General features: G+C 42.4%; 1 protein-coding gene across 2 annotated transcripts in view; it reads left to right on the top strand.

Annotated features, from left to right (window-relative positions):
• The window catches only part of DOK5 (docking protein 5), a 154,053-nt gene that overhangs the window by 3,515 nt on the left and 127,308 nt on the right, over positions 1 to 23,230 (top strand). Inside the window, exon 2 of one of the 2 annotated variants that reach the window (XM_045444170.1) lies at positions 3,337 to 3,447. The exons of the other annotated variant lie outside the window; for it this stretch is intronic. Within the exon in view, the coding sequence (XP_045300126.1) occupies positions 3,337 to 3,447 (111 nt within the window). The remainder of the gene's footprint in view (positions 1 to 3,336; positions 3,448 to 23,230) is intronic. 2 annotated transcript variants of the gene reach the window in all.

The following is a 23,230-nucleotide window of genomic DNA, read 5'->3' as shown; positions in this document are numbered from 1 at the left end:
TTTCTGTAAACATCAAAAAGGTTAATGAAATTCAACTCATTTAACTCGAAAGTCTCAGTATCTTCATATCTCATACCTTCATCTACATTGTTCATGGAGATCTCAAGCTGTGCTCGGGATACTGTGTTTATTGAGGAATGTCTGTGCCACAATTTGGGGGGCTTTGGCGGTGCGGAGGGGGGGGGGAGGAAACAGTTGTCTACACTTATCTGGCTAATCCACAAAAGGCACTAAAAATTTTATTCTTAGCAGGGTGGCGAATCAGGCGATTTGCACATCATTAACCTGACTAAGTGTGTGGCTTAGACGGTATCCTATGACTCTCTTCACTTGGTTTCTTCTTTTTGCAACCGAGAGAATTTCTAATCAGTAATTGCCATGTAAGCCTCAGAGTTTAAATTCAGACCTGTTCACGTCATCTACATGCCGTCTCTCGATCACTCGCCTTTAAATACATTCTGGATGTTCTTGTACACCAGGAGCTTCTTCTCCTGTCTAGGCTGCATCCCTACCTAGACGTCTAAGAGTCTTCAAACTTAATACATCCAAACCCTTGATTGTTTCATCCAGACTGGCTTCTCCCGGAGTCTGCAACTCAGCCACTAGGGGTCCCAAAATTTTAGTTGCCCTGGTAAAAATGAATCCAGTAGACAAGCAAATGGCAAACAAGCAAACTTCGGGCACATTTCTGTCTCCTTTTATCTCCTTCTGACAACCAGTCCATCAGGAGATCCTGTGGGCTCTGTCTTTGAAATATATCTACCAAGTCCCCATCATCGCCTCCCTGTAATATTATAATAATCTCCTAATTTGTCTCCCTGCCTGCTCAGACCACCAGTCCCTTTCCATGCAATTCATGGGAAGAGACTTACCTTGGGCTTGAAGTTCCTATGCTGACTGAGAACCCTTTCTCCTGCTGGTCCCTCTGCTTGGAATGCTGTTCCCCCAAGTATGGCTTCCCCCTTCCCGGATGGCTTCCTTATCTCCTTCAGTCTTTCTTCAGATGCCACTAGCTCACTGAGGCCTTCCAGATCCTTAATTTTATTTGTTGCCTCCTCCTTCCCACCCAAATCCTTCCATTGCTTCTCTGTAGGCTTATCATCCCCTCACGTACTGGTGTGTTGATTTTATGTGTTGATTGCCTGTATCCCCCAAATAGCACAGGAGGCTCCATGAGGGCTGTGACTTTTCCATCTTTTAATTCGAGCTGAATCCCAGTGCTGGAGTGGTGTGTAGCACTTTATCAGCAGTCTTCTTGATGAAGATTTATTGAGCAAATGAATGAATGAATCCATTAGTGCAAACTGGCTTAAGAGCATACACTCTGACATGAGACTGTTAAAATCCCATTCAGCGACTGATTATGTGACTTTTTGGTGAATTTCTTAACATGTGCGAGCCTCAGTCTTCTGCAAAAATAAGGATACTCATAATACCCACCTGAAAGATGATCCTTACAGAGGTCTTAACACAATGGTTTGACACAGCAGAAACCCAATTAACGTTTCTTTTTATTTATTTATTTATTTATTTATATATTTTTTAAGTTTTTTTTTTGTTTTTGTTTTTTTTTTACTTTGGACAGAGACAGAGTGCGAGCATGAGCTGGGGAGGGGCAGAGAGAGAGGGAGACACAGAATCTGAAGCGGGCTCCAGGCTCCAAGCTGTCAACACGGAGCCCGACACAGGGCTCGAACTCACGAGCCGTGAGATCATGACCTGGGCCGAAGTCGGACGTTCAACCGACTGAGCCACCTAGGCGACCCCCTAATTAATGTTTCTTCCTCATCTTTCTCACTACCAGTGCTGTTAGGGACGATGATGGTTAGGTGGTTATTATGTTTCCTGTTACTACCGCAATAAGCTTTCATCCTCCAAGAACTTGCTGTTTAGTTTGGAAAACAAACTTCATACCCGTGCAACAATTAATGTACAAGCACAAATATTGGTTGGCAGTGAGGCTGGGTATAGAAAGAATATTTGCCTTTGTAAGATTTTTCACAAGCCTTAGATAAATGACAGAGGTAACCAGGGACAGAGAAACCCCTCTCCATGGAACTTCAGTTTGAATGAGCTCATCAGACGAGGGGGAATTTCTGTTAACTTGGGGATCTTTCTCTTGGACGGCCGAGAACGGATTTGAAAAATTGGTTAGTTAATGGCCAGATTTTAGGCAGAATATTTTCTTACTCTTTTATTTCCCTATTTGACCAGATCCACTATGCCCAAGCAGCTATGATATTTAGGGTCTGGGGATCCCTAGGTGATTCATAGAGAATCCACCGTGTTTATGGTACCTGGACAGAGTTATGGTCATAACATCAACATTCAACCATTCAGTGAGATGCATGGAGCACTGTTTTTCCTCCTCAGGAGAAAGAGGTTCAACTCTGCAGTAGTGAAATTCGTGGTCCTATACACCGGATACACACGCCTAAGTCAGGGCCACTCAGTGTCCCCATGTGAATCCATTTCTACGGCTTCTGTGTCAGAAGTACTTTTCAGCTGGTATTTTAGTCATCTTTATTTGATGGGCTGGGTGGATGTTATGATTAATTATGCATAAGCCAACCTTTCATCCTCCTCCTTAAAACTGAATTAAGCAAAGAACGGCCAATTTAGTGACTTTGAATGTAGGCATAAACCGGATTCCTGATGTGATGATTCCCCCCCTACATCTGCCAATGTATTTTTTTTATCATATACATTCATTGACTAGAAATACTTATTTTTCAAGTAGCTGTGTAACTTTTATGGAAAATCCTTATCTTGGGTATTTTAAGAATTTAGTTTTCATTTGGGGCTGTATTTGATTTCATTTTTTTTTTTTAATCATTCATCACATATTTATTGAGCGCATGCTAGTGTTAAGATCAGGGTAAACCATCAAGAGGTCCAGTCTCCATCCTGAAGGCCTGACCAGTCTATTTTTGGACTTGTATTGGGTTTTTTTTTTTTTTCAATTTTTTTTTTTAACATTTTAATTTATTTTTGAGAGAGAGAGAGACAGAGCACAAGCGGGGGAAGGGCAGAGAGTGAGAGGGAGACACAGAATCCGAAGCAGGCTCCAAGCTGTCAGCACAGAGCCTGAGGCGGGGCTCGAACCCACACCATGAGATCATGACCTGAGCTAAAGTTGGACGCTTAACCGACTGAGCCACCCAGGCGCCCCTGGACTTGTATTGTTAACACGAGGTTAATATATTCACTGTACTTGAGGGTGAATTAGTCTGAGCAACAGGTCAAATATTGAACTGCAGCGATCTGTGCAGAAATCTCCCCGTTCTGTTTTTGTGAAATGAGGGAGGTCAAATTTGATTTTCCTCTTATTTCAAGGAATTTGATTCGAGTTGGGTGGAAATAAAGCCTTTGGATATTCTGAGCCAGGAAGAGATTATGATGCTTCCCTCCTGCAGCCCGTGTTCCTCTGAAATTCAAAATGAAATTGTGAGTTTAGAAATGCCACGGATATGTGTGAACGTTGAAGTTAAAATAGCTTCTTTCTAGAATGTAGATGGCTAAATTTTGAGTAAGTATCGGGAAGCTGATCTTTGCTGAGTAGTTGGGGGACTGTCTTTATTTTACTAGTGTTCTAAGCCTCTCTTCATGCCCTGGTTGCCAGAGAACATAAATGTTAGCTTGTGTGTACTGTGTTCATGAGTGGAGTCCTTTAAGTAAGGTCTGGGATAGAGTGCAGGTGACCTTCCTGGGGTGGTGCTTCGTAACTTTGATCAGATTCTTTGGAGGTCTGGACCACCCTGCTCACCAGGCCTCTCACCTCCCACCATTTCCACAAGATTAAGAACCACTGTCTCATTTTTTAATTTTTTTTTAATGTTTTTATTTATTTTTGAGACAGAGAGAGACAGAGCATGAGCAGGGGAGGGGCAGAGAGAGAGGGAGACACAGAATCCGAAGCAGGCGCCAGGCTCCGAGCTGTTGGCACAGAGCCTGACGCAGGGCTCAAACCCACGAACCGCAAAATCATGACCTGAGCCGAAGTCGGATGGTCAACCGACTGAGCCCCCCAGGCGCCCCAACTGTCTCATTTTTTAAAGGAACGTTTTTTAAATTTTATTATTTATTTACTTTTACTTTTATTTTTATTTCTATTTTTATTTTAGATAGAGTGCGTGCGTATGGGAGAGGGGCAGAGGGAAGGAGAAAGAGAGAATCTTAAGCAGGCTCCACGCTCAATGTAAAGCCAGACTTGAGGCTCGATCCCACGACCCTAGAATCATGATCTGAGATGAAATCAAGAGTTGGATGCTCAACCAGCTGAGCCACCCAGGCTGTTGATCTTTTTATTTTATTTTATTTTATTTTATTTTATTTTAATTTATTTATCTTTGAAAGAGAGAGAGGGAGACAGAGTACAAGCAGGGAAGGGACAGAGAGAGGGAGACACAGAATCCGAAGCAGGTTCCAGGCTCTGAGCTGTCAGCACAGAGTCCCATACGGGGCTTGAGCTTGTGACCCACAAGATCGTGGCCTGAGTCGAAGTCGGACACTTGATGAACTGAGCCACCCAGGTGCCCCAAACTTTAGATAATAGTAGGTTCACATGCAGTTGTAAGAAATAATGCACTGCAATCTCTCCTACCCAGTTTCTCCCAGTGGCAGCATCCTTGAAATGTATAGTATAGTATCACAACCAGGATACAGCCAAGAGATGGAACATTCCTTCACCACAGGGTCCTTTATGTTGCTCTTTTATAGCTTCTCCTGTTTCCCTTCCCACAGCCCTAAAACCTTGATGACCACAAATCTGTTTTCCGTTTTTATAATGTTACCATTTTGAGAATATTCTATAAGTAGAACCGTAGGTATGTAACCTTTTGGGATTTGGGGGGGATTTCCTTTTATTTATTTATTTATTTTTTACTCCGCATACTTCTCTGGATTTGCCATGATTATTGTGGCTGTCATGGTTCATTCCTGTTTTTTATTTTTTAATGTTTATTTATTTTGAGAGAGAGAGTGAGCAGGGGAGGGGCAGAGAGAGAGGGCGACAGAGAATCCCAAGCAGGCTGCACGCTCAGTGCAGAGCCCAACATGGGACTTGAACCCACGAATCAAGAGATCATGACCTGACTGAAACCAAGAGTAGGATGCTTAACTGACTGAGCCATCCGTGTGCCCCACCCATTCCTTCTTTTATTGCGAAATAGTATCCCATGGAATGGATGGACCATAGTTTGCTTAGCCATTCATCTGCTGAAGGACATTTAATGTGGTTTCCAGGTTGGGGCTGTTATGAATAAAGCAGATATAAAAGTTTGTGTGCAGATTTTTGCAGGAATATAGGTTTTCATACCTCTAGGTAAATGGCACTCTAGGGAGTGCTACTGTTGGGTGGTATTATAGGTATTTGCATGTCTGGTATTTCTATTCTTCGCAGTGTTTGTACCATTCTGTGTTCACACCAGCAACGTATGATCTGGTTTCTCTGCATCCATACCAGCATTTGATGGCACCAGTTTTTGGTGTCCTCGCTGTTTTTTATTTTAGACATTCTGATGTGTGTGTGGTGATATCTCATTGTGGGTTTGATTTCCATTTCCCTAACGGGTAGCAATGTTGAGCATCTATTCATGTCTTATTTGCCATGTGGACCTACATTTTGGTAAAATGCCTGTGTGTGTCTCTTGCCCATTTTCTAATTGGGTTGCTTATTTTGTAACTGTTGGGTTTTGAGGGTTCTTTATATATTCGAGATATCAGTCCTTTCAGACCTGTGGTTCTCAAATGTTTCCTCTCAGTAGGTAGCTTAGGTAGTTTGTCTTTCCCACCTTCTAAACAAGGTCTTTCATAGAGCAAAGAGTTTTTTTTTAATGTGTATTTATTTTTTGAGAGAGAGAGCGAGAATGTGTGCATGTGCGGGGGAGGGGCAGAGAGGGAGGGAGACAGAGAATCCCAAGTGCGTTCTGCACCACCACCACAAAGCCCAATCGAATAGCTTGAACCCACGAGCCTTGAGATCATGACCTGAGCTGAAGTCTGACGCTCAACTGACTGAGCCGCCCAGGCGCCCCAGAACAAAAGTTTTTAATTGTGATGATGTCCAGTTTATTCCTTTTTTGCTTTTGTGGGTCATGCTTTCGGTAGTAACACTTAGTCCAGACCAAGATTCCACGTATATTTTTGTAGATGCTTTATAGTATTACCTTTTACGTTTCAGCCCATGATCCAATTTGAGTTAATTTTTGTAGAAGGTGTGCTTCTAGGTCTGGGTTCATTTTTTGCCTACATATGGCCAATTGCTGCAGCACCATTTGTTGAAAAGGCTGTCTTTTCTCCATTGAGCATATTTAGGTGTTTCTATTCTTAAGTCCCGTATTCTGTTCCACTGCTCCGTATGCCCGCATACGTGCAGCAGTATGACTCTATGTGTCTATATGTGTAGCTATACAATAAGTCTGGAAACAGAAAAGACGGATTCCTCCCACTTTTTCTTTCTCAAAATTGTTTTAGGTATTCTAGTTCCATTGCATTTTGATATGAATTTTAAGATAATCTTGACTATAGTTTCCACACATCGTGCTGGAACACCTCTTTCTTCTCCTCTCCTCTCCTCTCCTCTCCTCTCCTCTCCTCTCCTCTCTTCCCCTCCCCTCCCCTCCTCTTCTCTCCTCTCCTCCCTTCCCCTCCCCTCCTCCCCTCTTCTCCTTTTCTTTCTTTCTTTCTTTCTTTCTTTCTTTCTTTCTTTCTTTCTCTTTCTTTCTTTCTCTCTCTTTCTTTCTTTCTTTCTCTCTCCATCTCTCTTTCTTTCTTTCTTTCTTTCTTTCTTTTTCTTTCCTTCTTTCTTTCTCTCTCTCTCTCTCTCTTTCTTTCTTTCTTCTGCTTCTTCCCCTCCCTCCCTCTCTGTCTCTCTTTCATAATTGAATTGATGCATTGTTTTTTCCATGGTGGAAATAGCATACATTTGGGACTGACACTTAACGTTTGGATCTCAACTTGGCCACTTACTGAGTCTATGGCCTTGAGGAAATTGCATACTCTTTCTGAAATTTTGCTTCATCATGTACATAAATAAGGTTAATAATACACTTCTCATAAAAGGTAAGTGTATCAAACTCTTAACCCTATTCCTGACTCAGTAGTAGGAACTTAATGACTGGTGATAATGTTGAGTTTTATTTTTTTATTGTCGAAAGATTGAGGTGATATTTCTTGTTCATTGTCTTTCAGAAAAATAAGCTGGTAAAAATTAATTCACTCATACCTCAGCAGAAGAATCATGGCTTTTGTAATGAAAAACAGAAGGCATTTTACTTTCCTCTTGCTGCTAATTTTATTATTTTTTGATTTTTAATTTTTAAAAGTTTATGTATTCTGAAAGAGACAGAGAGAGAGAGCACGAGCTGGGGAGGGGCAGAGAGAGAATCCTCGGCAGGTTCTGCATGGTCTGTGCAGAGCCTGACCTGGGGCTCGAACTCACCAACCACGAGATCACGACCTGAGCTGAAATCGAGAGTTGGGACACTTAACTGACTGAGCCACTTGGCGTTTCTAAAACGCCATCTTAGAAAATACAGAGTTGAATATATTGACAAAATGGCAGACCTTTGAGTGAAAGCCTGACCACAGTATTCTTGCCTGTTAACTCTCACCGTGGTCTCCGAATGTGGGAATTGTATATCTTGAGAGAAAGAAATTATTAGGGCACTAAGCAACATTGAATCATAAAATGAGAATAAAAGCACTGTTTCTTACTCAACTCATCTCAAAGAGCTGATAACCTGAAGGCCTTTTAATAGAGAAGGAGCCACCGTTGGGTGCAGAGGCTTCGAGTGGCAGTCTTCTGTTTTATTGTATTCATTAACTTTATATTGCATGAAATTTTACATTTAACTTCTAGTGATAATTGGTTTTCCATTTGAGATAAAAGCGTGTGGCTTCCTCTTTAAATAAGCTTATTTAATCTACAAAGTGAAGTTATTTAATGGATCATGAACTCATATCCATGAAATGGCAAAAACAGCGAAGGTAGGTGGTGAGCTCTTAGGGACCGCACGAATCCAAATGGCGGCCTGTGCGTGACTCGGGATAGTTGTCCTTCTCTTCTGAAGTAGGTTTTGTAACCCTTCTTTGTAAAACGTGCAGTTGTCATATAGCTTGATTTTGTGCAAATATCTTAAAAATCGGGTCCTAAGAACAAATACCCCATGTACTCAATACTATCCTCTTAAGAAACTTACACCCGAGGGGCGCCTGGGGGGCTCAGTCAGTTAAGCCTCTGACTTCGGCTCAGGTCGTGATCTCTCGGTTCACAGGTTCAAGCCCCACGTCGGGCTCTGTGCTGACAGCCCCGAGCCTGGAGCCTGCTTCGGATTCTGTGTCTCCCTCTCTCTCTCTGCCCCTCCCCTGCTCACACTCTGTCTCTCTCTCTCAATGATAAATAAATGTTAAAAAATTTTCAAAACACAAAACTTCTATGGGATATCAGCATAATGTAGCATAGTATATATGTCACTTCTCCCCCTAAATCTCCCCTCCCCAAATATATCTCAGATTGGCCCAAGCCTTTATTTTGTCTTCTCTTCATTTACGTGTAACAACGAATACTTTAGAGGTTAATAGAAAGAGAAGTAAGTCTGTCCTATGGGTAGACTGACTCAAATTAAATTGAAACACTAGTAGGAATTCTGAGCTTTCCCTTCATACAACTTTCACCGTTTAGGAAAGCAATTAAAGTCTAAAACTGCAGTTTATTATCTTAAAGCCACATATTAATTCAATAAAAGAAATTTATTTTAAAACCTTGAAGAAATCACACCTCTTTGAATCCCCTAGCAAGACTGAGGCTTCCTATGAACAGTCTCTTCAGGGTTCAAGGTGTCTGTCTGTAAATATGCAGATATTTTATTTTCAATTTTTTTCATGTTTATTTATTTTTGAAGGACAGAGCGACAGAGTGTGAGCGGGAGACGGAGAGGGGCAGAGAGAGAGGGAGACACAGAATCGGAAGCCGGCTCCAGCCTCCCAGCTGTCAGCACAGAGCCTGACGCGGGGCTCGAACTCACGAACCGTGAGATCGTGAGCCGAAGTCTGACCGCCTAACTGGCTGAGCCACCCAGGCGCCCCCATATATGCAGATATTTTAGCTGATTTGCCCAAGAACCACCTTTTGAGCCTGGGCTGTATTCTACCGACACTGGCTCCAAACTGAGATGTTAGGAAACTAGTCTAGTTCTCAGAGTCCGCGAATTCAGATGTAAAATGTGGTGGGAGGTGAGGCTTGAAAGGAACGTGTTCTGGGGACTTTGCCCTGAGAGGTCTTCATCAGTTTGAATAGATCTCCATTAGTGGCTCCCCTCTCTGATTTTCTCCTGCCTGGCTCTCTCTTGGTCTCCAGATCTTAACTTTCGAATTCCTGCCTCAAGACGACCTGCCGTGACCGCTACAGCTAAGAAGTCTTTTCCTCACGTCCCTCTAGAACATTGTTCTATTTGAGAGTATGCACAGGATATTTACATTTTCTTAACTTTTGTGCCAGATATTTTCCTTCATAATTTTTTGGTAGATTATTTCTTCTCCCACTACAGTGTAAGTTTTATGAGGCCAAAGGCCTTAGCCTTCTTGTTCACTGTGTATCCCCAGCCCATAGTGAGAGTTCAGTGTTTTGCCGACCCCGGGGCGCCTGGGTGGCTCAGTCAGTTAAGCACCCACCTCTTGATTTCAGCGCAGGTCATGATTTCACAGTCTGTGGGATCGAGCCCCATGTCGGGTTCTGTGCTGACACTGCAGAACCTGCTCGGGAGTCTCACTCTCTCTTGCCCCTCCCCTGCTTGTGTTGTCTGTCTCTCTCGCTCGCTCTCTCGCTCTCTGAAAATAAATAAATACACATGAAAAAAATTTAAATATTTGCTAACCGAAAGCGTCCCTGATTTTGCTGCAGATCAGAATAATAGAATGGATATTCAGTTTATATCCCACCTAATTTTGTTGCAGATTTTATGCCTCAATGGTAGAATGTTCTAGAATTTCTCATAATTGTTGTTGGTATGAAGTCTGCACCTTCAGTATCAGGGAATACAGCAGTTAATGTAGATTGACCCCCTTAAAATTAAATTTTATTTGATTTTTTTTTCTTGTAATAGGTAATATGTATACTTGGTACAGATTTGAAGGTACAAAGTTTATACATTGAATAGTAAGTTTTCTTTTCATCCTTGTCCCCAGGAATCTAGTTCCCAGAAGCAACTACTGGGAATAGTTTATTCCAGAATAGTATGTGTCTGAATAGTTTTGTGTGTGCATGCATGCGTGTGTGCACGTGTGCAATATATAATTGCACACTCTTCTGTGACATAGTTTTATTATTCAGTAATATATCCTGCTTTTCAATAATTTAGACAAGATTCCAGTGTATAAATATATTTTGTATATTTGATTATTTATTCATTCTTCTTTCCTTCCTTCCTGTAATTTATTTTCAAATATGTGCATGAAGTAGGTGTTTCTATGCCCACTTTACAGATCACAAGGCTGAGTGCCTGAGAGGTTCAGTTTGTGTTGAAGTCACCCAGCAGCTATGTGACAGAACGTGAGTTTGAATCGAAGCTGCCTGTCGGTTGTAGAACATTCAAGTAATTCTTCTCCTTCTCTGGTACAAGAGGTGCCACAGATTACCCCTCCTGTCACCCAGTGGTGACCATACTGGGAAATAAATTCCTAGAAGTGGGACCTACTGTCCAAAGCGTATTTCCATGTACAGTTGTATCAAAGTTGCCCTGCCATCTATGAGAATATGCCTGTGTCCTCTCATCTTGCAAAAGTATGCTCTCTTGAGAGCTTTTTCAGAGTTGTGCTCATCGAACAAATGAAAGATGGACCCATTTGTATATAGATTTTCTCTCCTCTGAGGTTGAGTTCCTGGCAATTTTATGATTAGAATCTTTTCAGTTTTATAGTTTGTTTTTGTTTTTGTTTTTGTTTTTTTTTTTTTTTTAGAGTGACGTTCTACTTAAAACGTAGTTGCTACTAGGATTTAGAAAGCCATAAGAGATGATTTACTTTATTAGAAGAGCACCTTCCTGGGTAATGCTATGTAAGAAGTCTTTCATTAATTTACTTATTTCTTTTGAGAGAGAGAGAGAGAGAGAGAGAGAGATGTAGACATGTGGGGGGAGGGGCAGAGAGAGAGGGTGAGAGAGAGACTCTCAAGCAGGCTCCATGCTGTCAGCGCAAAGCGTGATGCGGGGCTTGAACCCATGAACCCTGAGATCATTACCTGAGCTGAAATCAAGAGTGGGATGCTCAACTGACTGAGCCACCCAGGCGCCCCCGTGACTGTGTTTTTTATGTTTATTCCAAAAATAAAATTATAAAACTGAAAATTGGATCAACGTATATTGGGTAAAAAGATGTTTACTGAAACAAATAAATATATATTGACTAATGCAGCCCAGCCAATATTTTTATTATCTTGGCCAGTCTGGTCACATGCTTCAAACGGGTCTGGCTGGGAGGCGCCATCAATGAGATGCATCTTTTACTGAGAGCTAGATGCAATTTCTGAACATTCCATTTATGTGGTTCCTAGATACTAAGAACCAGGAGACCTTGTTTCGGGCTGTATCTTGAGCCTCTCTTTCCTTCTTTTCTTTTCTCGCTAAGCTCCAGCCACCAGCTCCTTTCTGTTCCTAGGGGACAAGCTCTTTGCCATGCATGTCCTGTGCTCTCACCACTTCCTTCTATCTGTCATGCCCTGTGGTGGTTGGCTCTCATTCCAGTCATCGGCTCAAAAGTCACCTCCCCAGGGAACTGTTTGTTGACCATCCAGTTGCAAGTGGCCTCTGTCAGGTATTCTCTGTCTCGTCTCCATTTTCTCTCGTCCCATGATCATTCCTCACAACTGTAACGATTTTTGGAAATTGTTCCTTGCTTTATCTCCCACTTTTTTCTACTGGCCTCTAGGCATCAGGAGGATAACATGTTCAGTTTTGTTGATGGTGGAATTCTCAGTGGCTAAAATAGTGTCTGGACACATAGTAGGAGCTGAGCAAACATTCAAGTATGAATGAAACCCTGAAAGGACATATGATGAAGCAGACGGTAACCCTAGAAGATAATGTGCGTACGTTTTTGCAGTTCCCGCGAAACGCCCAGAGTTTCGTGCACTTCCGTTGTGTGGTTTTTTTGCTGTAGCCCTTTTGCAGCATCCAAACTGCAGTCCGCGATGCAGGCAGACAGACATGTGCAGGAGAAAAACCGGGCGGGCATCAAAAGGGCTTTTTTTCCCCCTTGTCCTGGTACTGCTGGCCATCTGCTGTGACCAGAGCAGGTCACTGAACTTCTCACACCTCAGCTCCCGTTGCAGCAAGATGGAGATATTACTGTCTGCCCTTCCTGTGCCACCACCTGTCCACCTCCGGGCCGGAAGTACGCTGGTGCACGGGAGGAGCGTGCCCAAGCACACAAAATATCCTGTTTTGTCCCAGACAGGGCTTCCCAGTGGCCCTGCCATCAGCCTCCTGAGTGGAACATAGCAGAGAAAACTTGGATTGCACTGTGCTGCTGGGACTGGTGTCAGACCCCAAACAAAAACAGATGACTTTTTAAATTTATTATTCACCTCAGATTTCCAGAAGGCAGAGTTCAATTTCTGGCAAGAAAGAAATGAAACAGAGGGAGGGAGGGAGGGAGGGAGGGAGGGAGGAAGGAAGCAAGGAAGGAAGGAAGGAAAGAAGCAAGGAAGGAGGGAAGGAAAGAAGGAAGGAGGGAGGGAGGGAGAGGGAAGGAAGGAAGGAGGGAGGGAGGGAAGGAAGGAAGGAAGGAAGGAAGGAAGGAAGGAAGGAAAGGGAAGGAAAAGGGGGAAGGAAGGAAGGAAGGAAGGAAGGAAGGGGAAGGAAAAGGGGGAAGGAAGGAAGGAAGGAAAGGGAAGGAAAAGGGGGAAGGAAGGAAAGAAGGAAAGGGAAGGAAAAGGGGGAAGGAAGGAAGGAAGGAAAGGGAAGGACAGAGGAAGGGAGGGGGAAGGAAGGAAGGAAAGGGAAGGAAAAGGGGGAAGGAAGGAAGGAAAGGAAAGGAAAAGGGGGAAGGAAGGAAGGAAGGAAAGGGAAGGAGGGAGGAAGGGAGAGGGAAGGAAGGAAGGAGGGAGGGAAGGAAGGAAGGAAGGAAAGGGAAGGAAAAGGGGGAAGGAAGGAAAGGAAAGGGAAGGGAAGGAAAAGGAGGAGGGAAGGAAGGAAAGGAAGGAGGGAGGGAGGGAGACAGGGAGGGAAGAAGGGAGAAAGGGAGGGAGGGAAGGCGCCCACTCTAACTACAACAAAAGATGGCTTCTGTGTGTATATGTATCAATTCTTTTTAACTAGTATTTTACATTACATGTGCATGGCAAAGAAATAAAACAATGCAAAAAAGAATAGAATGAAGAGGCAGTTTCTCTCCTACCCTAGACTTGTCTCACTTCCCAGGTATACCATTCTGGGGGGGAGATTCTTGTCTATTTGTGTGAAGATGTGCGTGCATAGGCACACATAGAAATACAGGCGGTTTTGTACGCTTCATTCTGCACGCATGGGTTCGTGTTTAATGTTGTTGTGTATACCCTGTCCCTTTTCTTTATGTCGAAGCACCTTTTAGAACTTTTTATCGATGCCCATTGTTCATTTATTTGGCTGTATTACAAATTCTTTAATTAGTTAATACCATTATTGGACGCTTTAAGGCAATTTCTCATTCTTGGTTAAACAGTGAAGCAGTGAACATCCTTGTGCACACCTGTTTACATACATGATACTGTATATCTAAGGTAAACCCTGAAAAAAGGAGTTGCTCTTGCAAAGTGGTGCACATTCCGATTTTGATAAATAGAGTCCGTTTGCCTTCAAAGAGGTTGTATCAGGTGTGTTCCCACCGAGAGCGCTCGAGAGTACAGGACTTATTTCTGCCAATCCTAACGTGTGTGTGTGTGTGTGTGTGTGTGTGTGTGTGCGCGCGCGTGTGCGCGTGTGTGTGTGTGTGTGTGTAACTCTTGAAAGATTTTCTCCTGCCTCCATTCCTCAGCTCAGCCCCCACTCCCCAGATCTATTCTGTTTACTGCAGATTGATCATCTAAAAATACCAAACCTAATCCTACCCTACCTGTATTTAAAATATTCTCAAATGCCTTCCCCTTACACATGAACATAAGGTACTCCAGACGCTCTGTGATCTAGACCCTGCCGTATCTCATGTCACCCACGTCGGTGTTCAGATCAGCGCGTCCCCCAGGTCAGTGTTCAAGAGAAACACGCCCTCCTGAGTTTCTCCACTGGCCAGGTTCTCTTGCCTTCATTACTGCCCATGCACATGTGGTTTCGTGGATGAGACAATTCTTCCTCTTACTTTTACTTTCCCTACTTTTTTTTCTCATCCAGAAAGTCCCAGCTGGCGTGTCGTTGGTTTGGAGATGCTTCTCTTGACACTATGATGCCATCCCCTGGATCTCAGGGGTGGGAGGAGCCCCTCACCACCTGTATCCCTTTACATTTAAATTTATTAAGATTAACTTAAAATAAAAAAAAAAACCCTCAATTCCTCAGTCACACTAGCCACATTTCAAGTGTTCGATAGCCACATTTCATTAGTGGCTACCGTATTGGGCAGCAGAGATACAAAATGTTTCCATCATTGTAGAGAATTCTGTTGGGCAGTGCAGTGCTGCCTTATTTTTCTTCATGACACTCATGGCTGTTTCAAAATATATGCTTTGAGAATATCGTTTTGATGATGTTACCCTCAAGAATCTGTGGGCTCCACAGGGCACGGCATGTTCCTCTCTGGCTTTTTGCTTTTTCCCATTATGGGAGTTCAGTAACTGTTGAATGCATGAGTGAATGAGTGAATTGAAGAATTCCTCCAAGCTCTTAACTTTATTGTTGTGCTTCATTGATCAGTAGACCTCCTGGGTAGGGGCTGAGCCCTCCATGCTTTTACCCACGGCCCCTTCAACATTCCAGTTGGGAGCCTTAGTAGGACCCTAATTCTTACACCATCGTAATCTGGGAGTATTGGACCTTTCCCATTGGGCTTGACCCTTCAGCACCCGTGGCCTCACTGTGGAAAGGTTGCCCAGGTTTAGATTTAACCTGTGCAGTGGGCATTGTGCTGGGCCTCCCAGATGTCCCCCTGCCCTGCGGGGACTGAAACATTCCATTCTCCAGCTGGGAGTGCTCAGAGCAGTGTAGACTGGCAACTTGCAGCTAAGCTCTCTGCTCCTGCTGCTACCTGGCCAACAGTGAGGATATTCAGAGGTTATGGTAGAGGGCACATCACAGCTGACTTGCACCCTTGACTCCCTCCTAGCTGTTGCTCTTGGGAGCCCTTCTCATTGAACTTCCAGAATGCAAATCTCCTTAGAATCTGCTTCCCAGTAAACCCAGCTTGCAACAATCCGATTTGTAATCGAAAAGCCACAGCTTTAGCTCAGCCTTCCAAAGAAGGTTCCGTGATCTCTTGCAAGAATATATCTTTGCTTGATTTGTTGGCTCATGGATTCTCCCTATACTTTACCTACTTGTCCTCAAAACTAAAATGGTTCATTGATTTAATTTCCATAAAAAGTTTGGCAGCTTATTTCCTTTATTAGGTTGTTAAAATGCTCCAGTCTCTTCAGTAGAATCATCTAGGGAATGAATTAAGAAAATACCTTAACCACTTTATTACATTGAATCTGGACTCCATAAATTATTAGTACCAACGTTTTTTTTTCTTTTTTTTCTGGGAGGAAGCAGTTCCCTATAAACAGTAGGCAAGATTTACATGCATATTACTTTAGCTCTTCTTGCCCTGAAAGTGCTGATTATAGTTCCTTGTCCTGAGTACCTGTTTACGCCGTCATAAAAGGAGAGTTCTGGTTATAGCTTGTGGCCCGAGGGAAGAGGAATGCTTTTGTCTCTGTATTTGGTTCTACTTTATTCCTGAACAGGGTGTTTGGCCATCAAGTGGCCCGCTCACTTACAGGAGACAATTTGATTTTTTTTTTTTCATAACTGTAAGTTTCATTGGGCAACTGTGAATTTCTGGGGAACATTTGTAAGATAGACGGAGTTACAGAAGATATGCTGACTGGCAGATGTTTCAAGATTGATTAAAGATTTAGAAAGAAGTACATTTCCCCGGGCTGCTGGGCTACCTTTTAATGAGATTGACAGTTTTACACATGGGGCTGAAAAAGTTCTTTATCATACAGAAATAAATTTCTGAAGTTAAATCCACTTGAGAGAGATGGGTGCAGGATAAAGTGTGTGAAGAAGATTGGACATTTTACGGGTGTTTAACTTTGAAGCTTATTTTTCAGAGATAGATGAAGTTGAATATTTCTAAGATGAAAAATCCTTTTGTTAGACTAATTGCTCTAATGTTAACTCAAAGAGTGGGTCAGCTTCCCGCAAGTTGGGGTCACGCGTTCCAGGGAATTTGGAATCGTGGTTTTAGATGGGCATTAGGCATATGGAGCTGGAAATGAGCAGTTTTTCATTTCATCTTCCAAAGGTTCAAACTGAAAAAGGCATTGGCATATTAGTTGGAAAAATGACTAACAAGGAGAATTTAAGGGTTATTAAAAAACGTTTCTTACCATTCTGACCTAGAGAGGCGTGCAAGTGAATACTTTATTAAATTTAAGGATAACATATAAAAAGAATAATATCTTCAAGTTTTGAAACCAGAGGATGGAGAAAAGGGACAGATTAAATGGACATTCAAAGTAAATGAGAGTTAAAAAAAATTTTTTTTAACATTTATTCATTCTCAAGAGACAGAGAGACAGAGCATGAGTGGGGGAGGGGCAGAGAGAGAGAGGGAGACACAGAATCTGAAGCAGGCTCCAGGCTGTCAGCACACAGCCGGACACGGGGCTCGAACCCACGAACTGTGAGATCTTGACCTGAGCCGAAGTCAGATGCCCAACCGACTGAGCCACCCAGGCGCCCCAAAGTAAAAAAGATTTCATATTGATTTGTCTGATCCCTGTATTTAAAGATGGGGAAACTGAGGCCAAAGAGATTTAATGACTTTTCCAGAGCTCTGGCCCCTCAGGAATCAAGCTGTGAATCTACGACCTGGGGGGCTAAGAGCATGAGCCTCGGTGATGGGTGGCAGACAGATCTTTCTAGGCCACTGACTGACTTTAATTTTGGACAGGTTACTTAATCTCTCTTAATTTGTTTTCTCAGTTAAATGGTGTCAGTAATTACAGTTCCTGTCTCATACGGGTGTGTGAAAATTACATAAAATAATCGATGAAGTGCATTTTGTGGCTTGTAGATTACTTTGAAAAGCAGATTCTGAAGTTGGAGGGCCTGGCTGATTGTTCATGTGGATTTGTAAGCCAAACATTCTGTCAGGAACATCGTGGGTCCTTAATGAGTCAGAAGTGAACACCATGCCCCGGAAATGTGGAGAGACTGCTTTGTGGAATCAACAAGGCTAAACTTTTGGTCCACTTCAAATGTCAAATTTAGTAGTCTTGCCTTTGAAGAACACGCTGGTATTTCACCCTTTGAACATCTATTTCCAAGCTCTTATGATTAGGATGTAAGATTGTGTAATTAAGGTGTTGGGAAAGGGCATCTTTCAAAGGGAGGAATGGACAGTTGAAAGGTAGTATAATCAGTTGTAAGGTGAAAAATCGCCAACTGAAAATTTGGAGCCTTCAAATTTTGCTCTATTCTACTTTGTTGTTATATCTCCTGGAAAATCGTCCTGATATATTGTGGCATATGAGAAAAAACAAATGGCAGGGAAAAGAGGCATTTTGGTGCATATGTGTGCACATAATATATTTCTGTCTGGGCACAGAACAATGAAGAAAGGAATGGTTTCCGGTAGTAACTTTTATAAAGTAAATGTGCTTTCCTCTAAGAAGTGGGGCCGGTGGAGGGTAGGTGGGGTGGGTGGTCATTGCTTTTTACTTGTATGCTTTTCAATTTCTTTATTTATCTGTTTGTTTATGTATTTTTATTTTAAAAAATTCTTTTTTAATGTTTGTTTATTTTTGAGGCAGAGAGAGAGAGAGAGAGACGGAGAGCAAGTGAGTATGAGAGGGGGAGGGACAGAGAGCGAGGGAGACACAGAATCCTTAGCAGGCTCCAAGCTCTGAGCTGCCAGCACAGAGCCTGACACGGGGCTCGAACTCACAAACCATGAGCTCATGACCTGAGCTGACATCGGACCCTGAATCGACTGAGCCACCCAGGTGCTCCTGTTTATGTATTTTCACAATGCACGTTCATATCTTTTGTAGTATAACAAAAACACATATTAGGACCCTAATTGGCCAGAGCCAAAGAACATTGGTTGGGAGATGCGATTTTTACTGAATTCATTTTATTTAAAAATACACTGAATATCCATTCTCTATATAAGGGCTTATACTTACATATGGTGTTGTCCTAAGAGACCTCACGTGGTAATGGCACTGAGCTTTCCGCTTATGTAGCGGTTGGGACTTTGGGCCGCAATGAATCACGTTTGTCCCTATGTAAAGCCATTCATTTGTCATGTTCGCTGTGTGTTTTCCTTTGGAGGAGAGCTAGCTAGGCCACAGTACTGCCTGCACCTTAGCAGAATTATTATGGCTTCTTCAGAAACATTAGAAGACATCTTCCGAGTTAGAATTAAATAATATTTTCCTTTAGTGATCATTATTAATGTTGTTTTAATTAACAGCATTGATAGCTCAGGGTTTCAGCAACATCTCACTCACTGTCGTAAATTAGAAGATTAAATTGTCTTTTTACTTATCATATTATCAGGGGAACAATAGCAACTCCAGTTTGTCAAGAAAGAAAGATGGGATTTGGGTTCTTCTGCTGCGATATTTCAATATGGCAGCTTTGGGAGTAAGAGAAAATGGGAAAAGGAGATTGGGTCAGATTTTCAATTCAAACTGATTTGGAATTACAGTTTGCCTTGATAGTTTGTTCACTTACTTCTAGTTTTCTGTGTTACTTTGCAAGTGTTGGGGTTTGCTCTTATGAAGCAAAATTACATTAACTATTTGAGAGCCACGGTCCCAGTGATCTGTATAAATTGTGTAGTCAACATATTTTGTTTAAGACTGTCATATAAAGCAGAGAGGGAAAGGATCGTGCCCCCTTGAGGTTTGAACACAGTCTCAACACCTTACGTTGTCCTCAGTTTACAGGTGAAGGACTTGGGCTTACAGAGAATCATACTATAATCATCCTACTCCAGGTTATTCAGTCTAGGAACCAAGAATTTCAGACCCATGCCTTTCTCTGCTTAATCTCTGTTACACTAATGCTGTGTCTTTGTCCTGTCCTTGTCATTTTAGTATCTGTAATAGGACTAAGCTGAATACCTTGAAATACTACTGTAGGACTGCCTTTTGAAAAGATTTTCTTGACCTATTTTATTTACCTGATTCTCTAAAAATAAGAAGAAACTTGGGGCACCTGGGTAGCCCAGTCGGTTGAGTGTCCGACTTTGGCTCAGGTCATGATCTTAGGGTTCATGGGTTCGAGCCCTGCGTTGGCCTCTGTGCTGACAGCTCAGAGCCTGGAGCCTGCTTCGGATTCTGTGTCTCCCCCTCTCTCTCTGCCCCTCCCCCGCTCATGCTCTGTCTCTCTCTGCCTCTCAAAAATAAAGAAACGTAATAAAAAAAATTAAATATAAGAAACTTGCAAAGTTGCTAGTGAGGAAAAGAACTAAAAACTGGATGTGAATAAAAGCCAAAGTTGTATGACAAAGTGAATGTCATACAACTGGCTTGAAAAACAATGGAGAGACAGTACAGCTGGGGTGTTTGAGCATTCTTTGTGAGTTTATTTATTCCTTTAAGAAAATAGAACACTGGGATAGACTAGCTTCCATATGCAGAATCTTGGGAAGAATTTAGTGACCAAGATCATCTCATTCAATATAGTTAACTAAATTTGAACACTGGACACAAAGAAAATAAGAAAGACCACATCATTGTCAATAAATGGTTTTTCCCTCTTTTTATCATTATTGTTTTCCTGGGTTTCCAATATTTTCCCTTGTAATAAAATAATATGAACCTAATACCCCAATATAAAATTATCATTTTAGTACATATACTTAGCATTTCCCCCCACCCATCTAAAATTTCACATCCTCGCAACTATTAGGTATTTACATGTCATATCCTATGTATATTCTAAAATGGATTGTGTTATAGTGTAAATATTTTTCCAAACAGTTACACAATCTTTAAAACTATAATTTTGAAGCCTATGATACTCCATTGAGTAGGTACATAATTACTCGCTAGTTAAAACAGTTAAATTGTCTCTAATTCAAATAACACTCAGGCTTATAAAAACTTGGACCATGTTTTGGATTGTTCCCTTGCAGTGGAGGTGATTAGGAGGCTAAAAAGTTTGTATAATTTTATGACCCTTGATACACATTGAGAATTAGCTTCCCTAAGGGCCACACCAATTTACACATTGTCAGCAATGTCTGGTGGGACAAAGACCAGTTTTTCAGACTAGAAATCTGCCAGCATGCCACAGATGAAGCTGACATTCTGTTTGCTTTGCAATCGTCCATCCATTCACTGCTTATAGGGACAGGCTGAGAATCCCAAGGTAAGAAATAAAACAAAGTCACACCTACAGTCCTCAGTACATGGTTTGGCTCTTAACATAAGACTATATACAGTGTTTTAGGGAAACCAAAGCAAAAATAAACTGTTGGGACTATATCAAAATGAAAAGCTTCTGCACAGTGAAGGAAACCTACAACAAAAGTAAAAGACAGCCTACTGAATGGGAGAAGATTATTTGCAAATGGCATGTCGATAAAGGGTTAGTATCCAAAATATATAAAGAGCTTATAAAACTCAACACCCCAAAAACAAATAACCCAATTAAAAATGGACAGAAGATGGGGCGCCTGGGTGGCGCAGTCGGTTAAGCGTCCGACTTCAGCCAGGTCACGATCTCGCGGTCCGTGAGTTCGAGCCCCGCGTCGGGCTCTGGGCTGATGGCTCAGAGCCTGGAGCCTGTTTCCAATTCTGTGTCTCCCTCTCTCTCTGCCCCTCCCCCGTTCATGCTCTGTCTCTCTCTGTCCCAAAGATAAATAAACGTTGAAAAAAAAAAAATAAAAAAAAATAAAAATAAAAATAAAAATGGGCAGAAGACATGAACAGACATTTCTCCAAAGAAGAGACGCAGATGACCAACAGACAAATGAAAAGATGTCCATCATCCGTTACTGTCACGGAAATGCAAATCAAAACTACAGTGAGATATCACCTCACACCCGATATTAGAATGGCTAATATCAACAACGCAGGTATCCACAGGTGTTGGTGAGGATGTGACGACAAAGGAGCCCTCGTGCACTGTTGATGCAAATGCAAACTGGTGCAGCCACTATAAAAACAGTATGGGGGCTCCCCAGAAAGTTTAAAACAGAACTACCCTATGCCCTAGCAATTTCAGTACTGGGTATTTACCCAAAGAATACAAGAAACCCTAATTCAAATAGAGACATGGACCCGTATGTTTATAGCAGCATTATTTACAAGAGCCAAATTATGGAAGCAGCCCGGGTGTCCATTGATTGATGAATGGATAAAGCAGAGGTGGCATATTCGTATGTGTGTATATACACATATATATGATGGACTATTATTGGGATATGATTGGAATGGAATATACACACAATGGAATATTCTTCTGCCATAAAAAGAATGAAATCTTGCCATTTGCGACAACACGGAGCTAGAGAGTGTAATGCTAAGCGAAATAAGTCAGAGAAAGAAAAATAACATGTGATTTCATTCACACGTGGAATTTAAGAAACAGAACAAAGGAACAAAGGGGGAAGAAAAGAGACAAACCAAGAAACAGACCTTTAACGAGAGAGAGCACACTGATGGTTACCAGAGGGAAGAGGGATGGGGAAGAAGGACCCTTCTCGTGATGAGCACTGAGTAGTGTAAGGAATTGTTGAATCACTGAATCGTACACCTGAAACTAATAGAATACGATGTTAACTAACTGGAGTTAAAATAAAAATTAAAAAAAAAGGGGGGATGTATACGTTGTTTCGTGACTTCCGAATTTAGGCTTGAGGGAGGGGAGTGGAGGTGTGTGGACACCAGGGAGGGGTGTTCCAGGGCCCGCAGGGAGGCCAGTGCACCCGAAGTGGTGCGAGCAGTGGGAGAGGAGAAGATGCCATCAGTGGGGGTAGGATTTCCTTGGCCACAGGCAAGGACGTTGCATTTTGTTCTGAGCAAGAGGGAAGACATTGAACGGTCTGGGGAATGCCCTGGGGAATGGCGTGTGCTTTGGATTACGTTTCAAAAGCATCACTCTGGCCGCCTGCAGACGCCACAGGCAAGGGCTGGGAGTTCATGTGGCAGCGATTCCTGTGCTCTGGGCAGCTGGGACCGTGGTTATAGCTGTGGACGTGGGCGTGGTGAGGAGTAGTCAGGTTCTGGATATGTTGTAAATATAAGAGCAGGAGGATTTCCAAACAGGCTCCAAATGCCCTGGGAAAGAAAGAAGAAAATTCAGGGGTGACTTCAATATTTTGACTTGGTCAACTGGAAGAATAAGATTATTATTAACTGAAATGTGGGGAAATGGGAGCTACAGCGGGTTTGGGAGCAAAGATTAAGAATTCAGCATCGAGCATGTTAATTTTGAGAGGACTATCAGGCCTCCACGTGGGAATGCTTAGAACAATACCTGCCACTTAGTAAATGTTCACTGTTACTATTGTGACTGATGTTATTACCGAGAACTCTGTGTGTGTGTGTGTGTGTGTGTGTGTGTGTGTGTGTGTGTGTATTTATACTCTGTGTCAGCAGTAAACAACAGTGGATGAGTTCCTGTCCCTGTCCTCATTGTGCTGCTGGGAAGACACATAAATACTCAGAAATTATATATGAGATCACTGTGTGGGGCAGTGCTGCTTTGGGGGTATCACTGACCCTGCCTGGGTCCAAATCGTGATTTCTATGAAATTAGTAATTTGCAGCGTACTTAGTCTTTTTATATCGCTGCCTCATCTGTAAAGTAGAGATATCCACCTTCTTTTTATAATGCATCTAAGTGCCCAGTGAAAGTAGCTTGGTGCAAACGATGCTGTAAAATCACTCATTTGTTTTGAAAATCGTTCTTGAGGGTCCGCTGTGTGCCAGGAACTTGGATGGCATGGATGTGTATAGTGTGAGCAAGACACTATACCTTCAGGGAGATCCTAGGGCGCAGAGGTGGGGAACACATGGTAAATAAATGAGAAC

This window comes from Leopardus geoffroyi, chromosome A3 (genome assembly GCF_018350155.1).
Source record: "Leopardus geoffroyi isolate Oge1 chromosome A3, O.geoffroyi_Oge1_pat1.0, whole genome shotgun sequence".
In the NCBI taxonomy this organism is placed as follows: domain Eukaryota; kingdom Metazoa; phylum Chordata; class Mammalia; order Carnivora; family Felidae; genus Leopardus; species Leopardus geoffroyi.
The sequence above is the reverse complement of the archived record's forward strand: the minus strand, read 5'-3'. Positions and strand labels throughout refer to the sequence as shown.